The 12,528-nt window shown below is 42.3% G+C and overlaps 1 protein-coding gene across 1 annotated transcript in view; it reads right to left on the minus strand.

Annotated features, from left to right (window-relative positions):
• LOC128652487 (galectin-9) overlaps positions 1 to 12,528 on the minus strand; it is a 64,027-nt gene that overhangs the window by 11,789 nt on the left and 39,710 nt on the right. The window contains exon 9 of the mRNA XM_053705424.1: positions 8,795 to 8,960. Within this exon, the coding sequence (XP_053561399.1) occupies positions 8,795 to 8,960 (166 nt within the window). The remainder of the gene's footprint in view (positions 1 to 8,794; positions 8,961 to 12,528) is intronic.

Consider the following 12,528-nt stretch of genomic DNA (forward strand, 5'->3'; position numbering starts at 1 on the left):
TCCCCCGGATGAAAAGTCTGGCGACTCAAGAAATCCGCCTCCCAGTTCTCCACTCCCGGGATGTGGATTGCTGACAGGTGGCAAGAGTGAGACTCTGCCCAGCGAATTATCTTTGATACTTCCATCATTGCTAGGGAGCTTCTTGTCCCTCCCTGATGGGTTGATGTAAGCTACAGTCGTGATGTTGTCCGACTGAAACCTGATGAACCCCCGAGTTGTTAATTGGGGCCAAGCCAGAAGGGCATTGAGAACTGCTCTCAATTCCAGGATGTTTATTGGAAGGAGACTCTCCTCCTGATTCCATAGTCCCTGAGCCTTCAGAGAATTCCAGACAGCGCCCCAACCTAGTGGGCTGGCGTCTGTTGTTACAATTGTCCAGTCTGGCCTGCTGAATGGCATCCCCCTGGACAGGTGTGGCCGATAAAGCCACCATAGAAGAGAATTTCTGGTCTCTTGATTCAGATTCAGAGTAGGGGACAAATCTGAGTAATCCCCATTCCACTGACTTAGCATGCACAATTGCAGCGGTCTGAGGTGTAGGCGTGCAAAAGGTACTATGTCCATTGCCGCTACCATTAAGCCGATCACCTCCATGCATTGAGCTACTGACGGGTGTTTGAATGGAATGAAGGACACGGCATGCATTTTGAAGCTTTGTTAACCTGTCTTCTGTCAGGTAAATCTTCATTTCTACAGAATCTATAAGAGTCCCCAAGAATGGAACTCTTGTGAGAGGAAAAAGAGAACTCTTCTTTTCGTTCACTTTCCATCCATGCGACCTTAGAAATGCCAGAACTAACTCTGTATGAGACTTGGCAGTTTGAAAGCTTGAAGCTTGTATTAGAATGTCGTCTAGGTACGGAGCTACCGAAATCCCTCGCGGTCTTAGTACCGCCAGAAGGGCACCCAGAACCTTTGTGAAGATTCTTGGAGCCGTAGCCAATCCGAATGGAAGAGCTACAAACTGGTAGTGCCTGTCTAAGAAGGCAAACCTTAGATACCGGTGATGATCTTTGTGAATCGGTATGTGAAGGTAAGCATCTTTTAAATCCACTGTGGTCATGTACTGACCCTTTTGGATCATGGGTAAGATTGTCCGAATAGTTTCCAGTTTGAACGATGGAACTCTTAGGAATTTGTTTAGAATCTTTAAATCTAAGATTGGCCTGAAAGTTCCCTCTTTTTTGGGAACCACAAACAGGTTTGAGTAGAACCCTTGTCCTTGTTCCGACCCGCGGAACCGGATGGATCACTCCCATTAATAACAGATCTTGTACACAGCGTAGAAACGCTTCTTTCTTTATCTGGTTTGTTGACAACCTTGACAGATGAAATCTCCCTCTTGGGGGAGATAATTTGAAGTCTAGAAGGTATCCCTGAGATATGATCTCTAGCGCCCAGGGATCCTGAACATCTCTTGCCCAGGCCTGGGCGAAGAGAGAAAGTCTGCCCCCCACTAGATCCGGTCCCGGATCGGGGGCTCTCGGTTCATGCTGTCTTTGGGGCAGCAGCAGGTTTCCTGGCCTGCTTGCTCTTGTTCCAGGACTGGTTAGGCTTCCAGCCTTGCCTGTAACGAGCAACAGCTCCCTCCTGTTTTGGTGCAGTGGAGGTTGATGCTGCTCCTGTTTTGAAATTCCGAAAGGGACGAAAATTAGACTGTCTAGCCTTAGCTTTGGCTTTGTCTTGAGGTAGGGCGTGGCCCTTACCTCCTGTAATGTCAGCGATAATTTCTTTCAAACCGGGCCCAAATAAAGACTGCCCCTTGAAAGGTATATTAAGTAATTTGGACTTAGAAGTAACATCAGCTGACCAGGATTTTAGCCACAGCGCCCTACGTGCCTGTATGGCGAATCCTGAGTTCTTAGCCGTAAGTTTGGTTAAATGTACTACGGCCTCCGAAATGAATGAATTAGCTAGTTTAAGGACTCTAAGCCTGTCCGTAATGTCGTCTAGCGTAGATGAACTAAGGTTCTCTTCCAGAGACTCAATCCAAAATGCTGCCGCAGCCGTAATCGGCGCGATACATGCAAGGGGTTGCAATATAAAACCTTGTTGAACAAACATTTTCTTAAGGTAACCCTCTAATTTTTTATCCATTGGATCTGAAAAAGCACAGCTATCCTCCACCGGGATAGTGGTACGCTTAGCTAAAGTAGAAACTGCTCCCTCCACCTTAGGGACCGTTTGCCATAAGTCCCGAGTGGTGGTGTCTATTGGAAACATCTTTCTAAATATTGGAGGGGGTGAGAACGGCACACCGGGTCTATCCCACTCCTTAGTAACAATTTCAGTTAGTCTCTTAGGTATAGGAAAAACGTCAGTACTCGCCGGTACCGCAAAGTATTTATCCAACCTACACAGTTTCTCTGGTATTGCAATGGTGTTACAATCATTGAGAGCTGCTAAGACCTCCCCTAGTAATACACGGAGGTTCTCCAATTTAAATTTAAAATTTGAAATATCTGAATCCAATCTGTTTGGATCAGAACCGTCACCTACAGAATGAAGCTCTCCGTCCTCATGCTCTGCAAGCTGTGACGCAGTATCAGACATGGCCCTAGTATTGTCAGCGCACTCTGTTCTCACCCCAGAGTGATCACGCTTGCCTCTTAGTTCTGGTAATTTAGACAAAACTTCAGTCATAACAGTAGCCATATCTTGTAATGTTATCTGTAATGGCCGCCCAGATGTACTAGGCGCCATAATATCACGCACCTCCCGGGCGGGAGATGCAGGTACTGCCGCGTGAGGCGAGTTAGTCGGCATAACTCTCCCCTCGCTGTTTGGTGAAATTTGTTCAAATTGACTTTTATTTAAAGTAGCATCAATACAGTTAGTACATAAATTTCTATTGGGCTCCACCTTGGCATTGGAACAAATGACACAGATATCTTCCTCTGAGTCAGACATGTTTAACACACTAGCAATAAACTTGCAACTTGGTTATAATCTTTTTTAGCAAAAACGTACTGTGCCTCAAAGAGGTACTAAACGATTAAATGACAGTTGAAATAATGAACTGAAAAACAGTTATAGCATCAAACTTTAAAACAACACAACTTTTAGCAAAGGTTTGTTCCCATTAGAAAAATAACAATAATTAAATTTGACATAAAAATTACAGAGCAACGTTTTTATTCACAGTCAATATAAAATTCTCACAGCTCTGCTGAGAGAATCTACCTCCCTCCAAAGAAGTTTGAAGACCCCTGAGATCTGTCAGAGATGAACCGGATCATGCAGGAAATATAAGAGTAACTGACTGGAATTTTTTGATGCGTAGCAAAGAGCGCCAAAAACGGCCCCTCCCCCTCACACACAGCAGTGAAGAGAAACGAAACTGTCACAATTAAAACCAAACAACTGCCAAGTGGAAAATAATGCCCAAATATTTATTCACTCAGTACCTCAGAAATGTAAACGATTCTACATTCCAGCAAAAACGTTTAACATGATAAATACTTATTAAAAGGATTAGTGACTTTTAACAGAGTAGTTCCGGTGAAATACCATCCCCAGAATACTGAAGTGTATACATACATGTCATTATAACGGTATGGCAGGATTTTCTCATCAATTCCATTCAGAAAATAAAAACTGCTACATACCTCAATGCAGATTCATCTGCCCGCTGTCCCCTGATCTGAAGCTTTTACCTCCCTCAGATGGCCGAGAACAGCAATATGATCTTAACTACTCCGGTTAAAATCATAGTAAAAAACTCTGGTAGATTCTTCCTCAAACTCTGCCAGAGAAGTAATAACACGCTCCGGTGCTATTGTAAAATAACAAACTTTTGATTGAAGTCATAAAAACTAAGTATAATCACCATAGTCCTCTCACACATCCTATCTAGTCGTTGGGTGCAAGAGAATGACTGGGACTGACGTAGAGGGGAGGAGCTATATGCAGCTCTGCTGGGTGAATCCTCTTGCATTTCCTGTTGGGGAGGAGTTATATCCCAGAAGTAATGATGACCCGTGGACTGATCACACATAACAGAAGAAAATAAGGTAAGGAGACTCATACTGTAACGCAGAGAGCTCCGAGACTCTACGAGCAGATGAAATAGCAACAAGAAACAAAACCTTCCAAGATAACAATTTAATATCTAAGGAATATATAGGCTCAAACGGAGCCTGCTGAAGAACTTTAAGAACAAGGTTAAGACTCAAGGGAGGAGTAACAGGTTTGAACACAGGCCTGATTCTGACCAAGGCCTGACAGAACGATTGCATGTCTGGTACATCCGCCAGACGTTTATGTAACAAAATAGACAAGGCAGATATTTGACCTTTCAAAGAACTTGCCGATAAACCTTTCTTCAAACCCTCTTGGAGAAAAGACAGAATTCTAGGAATCCAAACTCTACTCCAAGAGTAGCTTCTGGATTCACACCAATACAGATATTTACGCCATATCTTTTAGTAAATCTTCCTGGTAACAGGCTTATGAGCCTGAATCATGGTCTTAATGACCGACTCAGAAAATCCCCACTTAGATAAGATTAAGCGTTCAATCTCCAAGCAGCCAGATTCAGAGAAACGATATTTGGATGAAGGAAGGGCACTTGAAGTAGAAGGTCCTTCCTTAGTGGAAGTCTCCAAGGTGGGAGAGATGACAACTCCACTAGATCTGCATACCAGATCCTGCGAGGCCAAGCCGGTGCAATAAAGATCACCGACACCCTCTCCTGTTTGATTTGAGCAATGACCCGGGGAAGGAGAGCGAACAGAGGAAATAGGTATGCAAGACTGAAATTCCAAGGGACCGCCAGAGCATCTATCAGTACAGCCTGAGGATCCCTTGACCCATACCTCGGGAACTTGGCCATGAGATCCAGTTCCGGCTGTCACCATTTGAGAATCAAGTGGGAAAACACTTCTGGATAGAGTTCCCACTCTCCCTGGGTGAAAGGTCTGTCTGCTCAGAAAATCCGCTTCCCAGTTGTCCACTCCTGGAATGTGGATCGCATATAGACAGCAGTTGTAGGTCTCCACCCACTGAATAATTTTGGCTACCTCTGTCATGGCCAAGGAACTCAGAGTTCCTCCCTGATGGTTGATGTAAGCCACTGAAGTTATGTGGTCCGACTGGAACCTGATAAACCGGACCGAAGCTAACTGAGGCCAGGCCAAAAGAACATTGAAGATTGCCCTCAGCTCCAGAATGTTTATGGGGAGAACAGACTCCTCCCGAGTCCATGTCCCCTGAGCCTTTAGAGAGCCCCAGACTGCTCCCCATCCCAGCAGGCTGGTGTCCGTTGTCACAATTACCCAGGTGGATCTGTGGAAGCAGGTTCCCTGGGAGAGATGATCCTGAGGCAACCACCAAAGAAGAAAATCTCTTGTCGCCTGAGCCAGACATGAGGGTTGCGATGTCTTGCAAAGTAACTCCAGGCAGAGCTTGAGAGGAATTGCATGTGTGGACGATAACATTTGGGACACTTGAGGAGAAAGCTGCGTCATATCTTGAATATTGTCAGAAGACCCCTGGACAGCATCCGTCTTAGACAATGTTGGCTCAGAAAAAAAGTCTATCCCTGTAATTTAAAGTTCTAGCATCAAAACATAAAGAACAATAAATATTTTGCATGGCCTCTTGGTCCATCTTTACTCACAATTGAACAAATTAGAATAAATAAACTGATAAGGTAGAAATTAACAAACCAAAAAAAACGTTAGTCTCTTTAAATGTTAAAACTAAACTTTTTTTATTTTTGCTGGAAAAAAAATAAACTGTCACAAATACTCCAGACAACCTCTACACCTCAGCTTAGCTTTGCTGAGGTGCCTACCTTCCTTGCTGCCACCGGAGTGTATATTTTGTTAGCAGAAGTCCGGACTCAACCTAAGCAATGTATTTGCCAGATCTGAGGCTGCTCTCCCGCTTCACTGTAGCACAGCGTACAAGACTGCAATACCGCTGTCTCTCCTCTGGAACACAGGAAGTGAAGGGGAAAAGGCGCGCAACAGAAACTTGTCAACTCAGCTAGCTCCGCCCACCGTGGGCATATAAAAAAAAAACAATAATTAAACCTCCCGGTCGGCAAAATGTCTCTAAAGTAACACCGCTGGGAGTAAGTGAAACACACACCACACATTGAGCCACAATCTCCTCGTCCCCAGTGCCTGCCATTACTGCCATCCTTAACATAATCCCCTAATTCCATAGGAGAATGTCTATTGTGTCCCATCAAATAAAATTAAAGTGCCAAAGTTTTCCTGTATATGTCCCAGAAAAAATAAAAATCAGCACTTACCTTCAGAAATCTGACAGGCAGCAAGGCAGCTCACTGGGTTTGAGAAGCATGTTCCCTCACATGGACCTGTGGAAGAAAAACTAAGACTGAGTAATCTTACTCAGGCTTTCAAAGTTAGGACAGCATTAAATACATGGAAGTCACAGTGAGGATTGTACCCCACAAGTTCCCATTGCTTAAAAGCCACCACTGCTCTACTGAAGAGACTGACATGGACAACAGCTACACCCCAGGACAAAGCAGAACAAGCTTGCCCTGCTGAAAAATAACAAAATCTTGCTTGAAGAATCTTCTTCCAAACACCTTAACTGTACCACCTCCTTGCTCTTATGGTAGGCAAAGATAATGAATGGGGTTGGAGGGAAGGGAGGTGATATTTAACAGCTTTGCTGTGGTGCTCTTTGCCGCCTCCTGCGGGGCAGGAGTGATATTCGCAATAGTAATTAGATGATCCGTGGACTTATTGTGTCATTAGAAAGAAACTACCCTATACAATATAGAGGGCCAGTTGATGTAAATACTTTTTCCATATAATTTTATCATTGTCATTGTATAGCACAGCAGACATCTAGATATAAGTTATTCATATATATCCCAATCTTTATATATTTATGATCGACTATTGTACAAGTTATTTGTACATATAATCCACACACATTTAGAGCAATTTGATTTATGAATCTGAGCTCGGCATCTCTATGACACCTAAGGGGTAGGAACTTTTCTGTGCATTTTTCACAGCACGTCAGTCCCATTGTAAATACAATTTGCTTCAGACCCATTTTTTGTAACAATGAACTGTGAGTTGTCAAAAATTGCTAATTATATTTTTGTAGCTAGTACAACTCTAAGTTAAAAAATGAGGGTTATTGACATATTGTACCTCAGTTTGGAAATAAGAATGTAAGTGCTATGAGTGATAACACACTGTATCTTTATTTACAAATAGGAATTTAGTTGATTTAATTACTAATTGGCAACATAGTTGCCACCTATGATGTAGGAAGCCTCAACTAACTAATTGGCCTACAAAGATTTAAATAGCTAACAAAGTTATATGTTTTTATGCCTGATGAAACGATCAGTGGACCGAGAAACGCGTAGCGTACCACACTGATGCACTTATGAGTGCTAAATTGTTTTACTTGTATTAAAGTATGATTTTATACACTTCATTTTGCCTGATCTGTAACGATCACCTTCCACTGCCGAACAGCTGGGACTGGTCATCTGCGGCATATCCTGAGGCTAAGTCAAACTATAGCTTACTTAAGCCTGAAAGCCTACTACACCCGGATTTTCGAGACCACGGTGTCAGCGAGCTGGAGCACTGAGACTCTAGTCTGCCTCTAATAGCACAACTGGGTGCTGCTCCCTTTGTGAGTATATCGAGATTGAGCGATACCTGCTGCGATTTGTTTGTTTGTATATAGTCGATACACACAAGGAAGCACCACTTCTTTTCTGTCTTTCAGACTGATATTTATAAAATTCACAAAAATATAATTTAATTATAACACAAGATGGTGAGAGAGAAGACACAGAAGGAAAAAAGGCTATTGTACAAATGTATAAAATTGTGAATTGGTTGAATTCCTAAAAATAGAATGCAGTAGCCAGACCTACTGACAATTTAGTAAAGATTTATTTTAATAAAAAATAAGGCCAACCCTTTCTGGTACAATAAGGACAAGCATGCTATTGACATCCCAAATTAGCTGCTGCAAGAAAAGAAAAAACTGTTGGGCAGAAAATGCTGCTTTCTGTCCTATATTAGATATAAATATACACAGTACTCAACCTGTGTCTCATGATTTTGATATTTTTGTGACGATCCCTCAATTTAATGATTTTATTAGTGTAACAGTAAAAAGAATGAATTGTAAGCTACTTAGTATTGTTTTAATTCAGCTTTATTGAAAGTACAGAAATATAGCATTCATTACAAACCATATGAATTAGAATATGTATGCAAACCACTGGATATTTTTACACATTAACAAAGAAACTTACACAACATAGAAATTGCCACATCTTTTATTGCACAGCTTACTGAGCAACGTTTAACTTTTATTTGTAAAAGAGACACTGAAGTCTACTGCATCTTCCTATGGGGGTGCCCAAATTGATTAATCTCTTAAATGATGCACAGGCTAAACAAATGTGTGAAAGTATGCAGATATTCCTATAGACTTCAATGACAATTGTGTGTCATGCTCTAGTTTGTTGGAGAATTATTTATTGATAAATACAAGAGTATATATGAGAGAAAACTATGAAATGAAATACAAGTCACATTTTTGTTGTGTCTATATTAGACAAAGCATTGCAGATTTTACGTTTAAAATAGCTTGAAATGCGCAAGTCATTGTTTTTGTTTTAACATGAAAAAAGTTTTTTTAAGGTTGAGATATATTCATAGTAGAAATTAACAGATCGGTTTAAGGTTCCTAGAGACGTGAAAGAGTTAAGTTCATGCAGTAAATGTAAGTGAATGTGTAACACTATACAGGGAACATCTTGCTTACTTACCACAAAGCTTTGCCCTGGCGCAAACATCATTCCACAGCCAGGCAACTGGCGCTCTTCTTTTCCCCAACTGTTGTTCAGTTTACTGTTTCTTACAATTACTTTTTCATCAAACCTTGGGTTAAAGTGGAATACTGTTCCTCCGCTGTACTTAAAATTGATATGAAACCTGAAAAAAAAGTTTTATTTAATTTTTTTGTATACGTCACAAAAAACACTATACTAACTGCATTGTTTATCTAGTGTGTATAAAAAGAAGAGTGTGTAGATTTGATTTAATTAGCGATATGCGCACAGAATTATGTAAAAAATAATGTACAATTACATCAATAGCAGTGAAGTATTTGCGCATGTTATCCACAATGTCAATGCATAACACAACAATTTAGAAATACAAATTAAAAAGCGTATTAGCAATGTCATAAAGAAAAAAAAGTAACACACGCAATTCTGAAAATGTACTTAAGGAAGCCCAGAAAAGATGAGACTATGGGGCCAATTTATCAATGTCTGTCTGACATGATACACTGTAGCGTATCATGTCTGAGACATCACTGAATGCCAACAGCATACGCTGTCGGTATTTAACATTGCACAAGCAGTTCACCAGAACTGCTTGTGCAAAGCCGCCCCCTGTGTCAATCAGCCTGATCGTATAGGATCGGGCGGACTTCAGACAGCAGCCTCAGAGGCAGCGGACCAGTTATGGAGCAGCAGTCTTAAGACCGCTGCTTCATAACCGATGTTTCTGCAGAAAAGGGGGCATCAAGCTCCATTCAGAGCTTGATAATTCGGCCCCTATGTCTTTTCCAAATCATAAGTAACTGGACATATAAACGTTTTAGCAGGTGACTTATTTCTGTTCATTTTCTCTGATACACTCTGGTCCTCCACGAATGCGGTACTTGCATATAGTATACAGCTTTTGTAATCATTAAGGCAGATTTTTAGCGCAACAACTACTCAATCTCTTGTGTGGGTATCTCCAAAACAAGTCAAATCTTCCTCTTTAGCTTCAAGAATAAATTAAGTTGGTCAGAAATAAACTTAACTAGAGATTCAGTGAACACAAAGTATATAAAAACAGAATTTATGTTTACCTGATAAATTACTTTCTCCAACGGTGTGTCCGGTCCACGGCGTCATCCTTACTTGTGGGATATTCTCCTCCCCAACAGGAAATGGCAAAGAGCCCAGCAAAGCTGGTCACATGATCCCTCCTAGGCTCCGCCTTCCCCAGTCATTCGACCGACGTAAAGGAGGAATATTTGCATAGGAGAAACCATATGATACCGTGGTGACTGTAGTTAAAGAAAATAAATTATCAGACCTGATTAAAAAACCAGGGCGGGCCGTGGACCGGACACACCGTTGGAGAAAGTAATTTATCAGGTAAACATAAATTCTGTTTTCTCCAACATAGGTGTGTCCGGTCCACGGCGTCATCCTTACTTGTGGGAACCAATACCAAAGCTTTAGGACACGGATGAAGGGAGGGAGAAAATCAGGTCACCTAGATGGAAGGCACCACGGCTTGCAAAACCTTTCTCCCAAAAATAGCCTCAGAAGAAGCAAAAGTATCAAACTTGTAAAATTTAGTAAAAGTGTGCAGTGAAGACCAAGTCGCTGCCTTACATATCTGATCAACAGAAGCCTCGTTCTTGAAGGCCCATGTGGAAGCCACAGCCCTAGTGGAATGAGCTGTGATTCTGTCAGGAGGCTGCCGTCCGGCAGTCTCGTAAGCCAATCTGATGATGCTTTTAATCCAAAAAGAGAGAGAGGTAGAAGTTACTTTTTGACCTCTCCTTTTACCAGAATAAACAACAAACAAGGAAGATGTTTGTCTAAAATCCTTTGTAGCATCTAAATAGAATTTTAGAGCACGAACAACATCCAAATTGTGCAACAAACGTTCCTTCTTTGAAACTGGATTCGGACACAAAGAAGGCACGACTATCTCCTGGTTAATGTTTTTGTTAGAAACAACTTTCGGAAGAAAACCAGGTTTAGTACGTAAAACCACCTTATCCGCATGGAACACCAGATAAGGAGGAGAACACTGCAGAGCAGATAATTCTGAAACTCTTCTAGCAGAAGAAATTGCAACCAAAAACAAAACTTTCCAAGATAATAACTTAATATCAACGGAATGTAAGGGTTCAAACGGAACCCCCTGAAGAACTGAAAGAACTAAATTGAGACTCCAAGGAGGAGTCAAAGGTTTGTAAACAGGCTTGATTCTAACCAGAGCCTGAACAAAGGCTTGAACATCTGGCACAGCTGCCAGCTTTTTGTGAAGTAACACAGACAAGGCAGAAATCTGTCCCTTCAAGGAACTTGCAGATAATCCTTTCTCCAAACCTTCTTGAAGAAAGGATAGAATCTTAGGAATTTTTACCTTGTCCCAAGGGAATCCTTTAGATTCACACCAACAGATATATTTTTTCCATATTTTGTGGTAAATTTTTCTAGTTACAGGCTTTCTGGCCTGAACAAGAGTATCAATGACAGAATCTGAGAATCCTCGCTTTGATAAGATCAAGCGTTCAATCTCCAAGCAGTCAGTTGGAGTGAGACCAGATTCGGATGTTCGAACGGACCTTGAACAAGAAGGTCTCGTCTCAAAGGTAGCTTCCATGGTGGAGCCGATGACATATTCACCAGGTCTGCATACCAAGTCCTGCGTGGCCACGCAGGAGCTATCAAGATCACCGATGCCCTCTCCTGATTGATCCTGGCTACCAGCCTGGGGATGAGAGGAAACGGCGGGAATACATAAGCTAGTTTGAAGGTCCAAGGTGCTACTAGTGCATCTACTAGAGTCGCCTTGGGATCCCTGGATCTGGACCCGTAGCAAGGAACCTTGAAGTTCTGACGAGAGGCCATCAGATCCATGTCTGGAATGCCCCACAGTTGAGTAATTTGGGCAAAGATTTCCGGATGGAGTTCCCACTCCCCCGGATGAAATGTCTGACGACTCAGAAAATCCGCTTCCCAATTTTCCACTCCTGGGATGTGGATTGCAGACAAGTGGCAGGAGTGAGTCTCCGCCCATTGAATGATTTTGGTCACTTCTTCCATCGCCAGGGAACTCCTTGTTCCCCCCTGATGGTTGATGTACGCAACAGTTGTCATGTTGTCTGATTGAAACCGTATGAACTTGGCCTTTGCTAGCTGAGGCCAAGCCTTGAGAGCATTGAATATCGCTCTCAGTTCCAGAATATTTATCGGTAGAAGAGATTCTTCCCGAGACCAAAGACCCTGAGCTTTCAGGGGTCCCCAGACCGCGCCCCAGCCCACCAGACTGGCGTCGGTCATGACAATGACCCACTCTGGTCTGCGGAAGCTCATCCCCTGTGACAGGTTGTCCAGGGACAGCCACCAATGGAGTGAATCTCTGGTCCTCTGATTTACTTGTATCGTCGGAGACAAGTCTGTATAGTCCCCATTCCACTGACTGAGCATGCACAGTTGTAATGGTCTTAGATGAATGCGCGCAAAAGGAACTATGTCCATTGCCGCTACCATCAAACCTATTACTTCCATGCACTGCGCTATGGAAGGAAGAGGAACAGAATGAAGTATTTGACAAGAGTTTAGAAGTTTTGTTTTTCTGGCCTCTGTCAGAAAAATCCTCATTTCTAAGGAGTCTATTATTGTTCCCAAGAAGGGAACCCTTGTTGACGGAGATAGAGAACTCTTTTCTACGTTCACTTTCCATCCGTGAGATCTGAGAA

This window comes from Bombina bombina, chromosome 3 (genome assembly GCF_027579735.1).
Source record: "Bombina bombina isolate aBomBom1 chromosome 3, aBomBom1.pri, whole genome shotgun sequence".
Classification (NCBI taxonomy): Eukaryota; Metazoa; Chordata; class Amphibia; order Anura; family Bombinatoridae; genus Bombina; species Bombina bombina.